This window comes from Terrapene carolina, unplaced genomic scaffold (genome assembly GCF_002925995.2).
Source record: "Terrapene carolina triunguis isolate 2854851 unplaced genomic scaffold, T_m_triunguis-2.0 Scaffold32110, whole genome shotgun sequence".
NCBI classification, from domain to species: Eukaryota; Metazoa; Chordata; order Testudines; family Emydidae; genus Terrapene; species Terrapene triunguis.
The window spans coordinates 14,365-17,348 of record NW_020696461.1 but is presented as its reverse complement, the minus strand read 5'-3'; the positions used below and the strand labels follow the sequence as shown (position 1 = coordinate 17,348).

The window sequence follows — 2,984 nt, the reverse complement described above, 5'->3', positions numbered from 1 at the left end:
CCTGGCTGCCCGGTGACTCATGTGGTTGGTTCCCAGGTCACAGTGCGTGTGAAGGTTGAGGACGTGACCCCAGAGGAGATGGATGCCCCTGAAGCATTATGGGAATCTCAGAGCACCCAGCTGGAGCCACCACAGCCCCATCCCGCATGGGGATCTCCGGAGGAGGCAGCACTGAGAAAGTACAAGCTGCCAGGTGCCCCTGGAAAGGGCCCCCGAGTTGGACAAGAAATGGGTAACGAGCTCGTGAAGGGGCCTGGGGCGGGTCTTCCCAGGGGCACTGCAGGGACAATGGGGAAGGGAGTCCCTCGGGCTGAGTGTGTGTAGGGACAACAGGGGAGTGGCTGGCTCAGGCCGTGGGGGGCTCCCCAGCAGGATTGGAGAACGTGGGAGGCTGTGTGTGGGGTTAGGGTGGCCAGTGGGTGTCTCCTAGATGACAAGTGGCCCAGGCAGTGGGGATGGGACTGTGGGAGCTGGGTGGCCCTGTAGCCAGCGTGGTTGTGAACCCTCCTTGTGTCGGTCAAATTCTGTGGTGTTACCCAGCAGGAGCTGTCTCCTCAAGGCCCATGTCATTCAGGGCTTCCCATGCATCCTGGCCAGGTCTGGTGGAAGCCCCTTCCCTCACCACATCGATGGACTGAGCGCTCAGCTGGGAGACTGAGGCAGGATGGACCCTTTCTCTCCTCTGGGTAGTGAGTTAGGTGGGTGTGGGGGTCAGATCCTCAGCAGAGAGGGTGTGATTTATTTTCTCCCAGTTCTGGCCGGCTGAGTGAGAATGAGGAGTATCTCCGCAGGAAGGGCCTGCAGGAAGCTCCAGGGATGTTATTGTGGAGGCCCAAAAGGAACGTGACCCAAGCCTGGCACTAGACTAGAAATGCCCCACAGCTGTAATCTGTCAGTGGGGCACCCCCCGCCCTGCCCCCGGGGTAGCAATGGTGGGAGCTGTAGCATAGGGAGGGCTCACATGTGTTTCCCACCATGTGACCCAGCTGTGGGGCTCTGTGCAGAAGCTGTCTGAGCAGAATATTCTCCTTGCCCCTATTGCAGTGCCTGCAGCTGCAATGCGTTTTCAGGAAGAGCACAGGGGGTTGCGTCCCCCGTTGCCTAACTCCTCATCCAGGTTGGGTAGCCCTTGTCAGCCTGAGACTTCTTAGCCGGTGTTAAATACCCCCTCACCTGTGACCACCATCCCTGACCTTTCTCCGGCAGGTCTCTCTGCTCTGGGATTGTCATGGTCAACACATGCCCCTCTGCCAATCACAGCTTTACCATCACTTACAAGGTAGGATGGACCCAGCTCTAATTATGCCTGGGTTATGTGCGGTGCCAGCCAGGGCCTGAATGGCCAAGGTGCTGCCAGCAAAGTAGGTGACGGCTCTAGGCCCTGAGGTTGGCAGCTTTTCCCCAGGTGTTTTACATTCTCCCCAGGCACAGCCCATCCCCCATCAGCCTTTGGCTTTACATCCTCACCTCTGCCAGCCCAGGGGTGCTGCTCTGCCAGCTTTACTGCTGCTCGCCTACCTGGGTGGTAGATGCTCCTTTCCTGACACTGGATCCTACGGTCTCAGCATGCACAGGTGGTGGTTCTCCAGCTGCTTCCTTGTGTCGTTCACCTGGCTGTATCCAGTGCCTGCACAGTCACTTCAGTCTATTGTCAGTCTCACACAGACTTTCTCCAGGGGGTGGGTCAGGGGCCTCACACCCAGCATACAGGGCCAGGATGGCTTCTTCACTAGCCTGATCAGAGCCAACCAGTCTGTCATGCCTGGCAGCGTAAGGCTCCAGTGCCTTAGCGGTGATGGGTGAGCTGGTTGGCATGGTCATTCCTCCTGTGCCTTCTACTCCAGCTCAGATCACTCTGTGCCCTTCCTCTCTGGGATTTTGGGATCTCTGGCAGTGGCAGGAACTGGGGCCTGTCTCCTCTCAGCTCAGGAATAACTCTGAGAGCATTAAAAAGCAACAGAGAGTCCTGTGGCACCTTTAAGACTAACAGAAGTATTGGAGCATAAGCTTTCGTGGGTGAATACCCACTTTCACCCACGAAAGCTTATGCTCCAATACTTCTGTTAGTCTTAAAGGTGCCACAGGACTCTCTGTTGCTTTTTACAGATCCAGACTAGCACGGCTACCCCTCTGATGTCTGAGAGCATTGGCATAGTCCATGGTGTAGTGAGAGATGGAACCCACCACTGCAGAGGGCAGCCTGGGAAACCCTCATCTTAGCAAGCCACTCACCCAACCCCAGCTCACTGCAATGTAACGCAGTCACAGTTCGGTTCACCTGGATGGGATAAGCAGGAAACGCGAGCAGCACACCCTACTATCTTCAATAGAGCTACTCAATGTTTCTTTAAAAAAACTTTTTTTAAAATTTTTGGTGTATAAGTGGACGTTTTTCTAAAGCAAACTCTTTTTGCAAATAATTGCTGACACTAATGACATTTTTCACAAAATTATTCATCCCGTTTTGTAAATAAAATATTGCATCTAAATGCTTTGTTCATATAAAGCCGACCATTTCGATAAATGAAAAATAAAAAAAATTGTTAAAGTAGACAATGTAGACAAAGTAGCCACTTTGAAACCTCACAATTTTTTGCAAAATGTTTTTGTCCATTTGTTTTTTATCTGGCTCTAACCTGTAAGTGGATTTCTGTAGGGAACATCATTGTCACCTAAACAGCAGGTCCATTGAGTGGGGCAAAGGAACCAAAGAGACAGAGTGATCAATTAGCAAAAGAGCAAATGTCTCGGGTCCTGAATGAGAGAGGGATACAGCAGTGAGCGAGAGAAAGGTCTATGGCAGGGTGGGCAAACTTTTTGGCCTGAGGGCCACATCTGGGTGGGGAAATTGCATGCAGGGTCATGAATGTAGGGCTGGGGCAGGGGATTGGTGTGCAGGGTGTGGGAGGGGCTGCGGTGTGCAGGAAGGGGCTCAGGGCAGGGGGTTGGGGTGCAGGGTGCGGCAGGGAGCTCAGGGCAGGGGG

At 53.7% G+C, this 2,984-nt stretch overlaps 1 protein-coding gene across 2 annotated transcripts in view; it reads left to right on the top strand.

Moving 5' to 3' along the window:
* The first annotated feature begins 171 nt into the window (after window positions 1-171).
* Window positions 172-2,984, top strand: part of LOC113409295 (oocyte zinc finger protein XlCOF19-like) — a 6,278-nt gene continuing 3,465 nt past the window's right edge. Inside the window, exon 1 of one of the 2 annotated variants that reach the window (XM_026663046.2) lies at window positions 172-232. In XM_026663046.2, the coding sequence (XP_026518831.1) occupies window positions 229-232 (4 nt within the window). In that variant the 5' untranslated portion in view covers window positions 172-228. The remainder of the gene's footprint in view (window positions 233-2,984) is intronic. The other variant, XM_026663047.1, reaches the window with a different exon arrangement.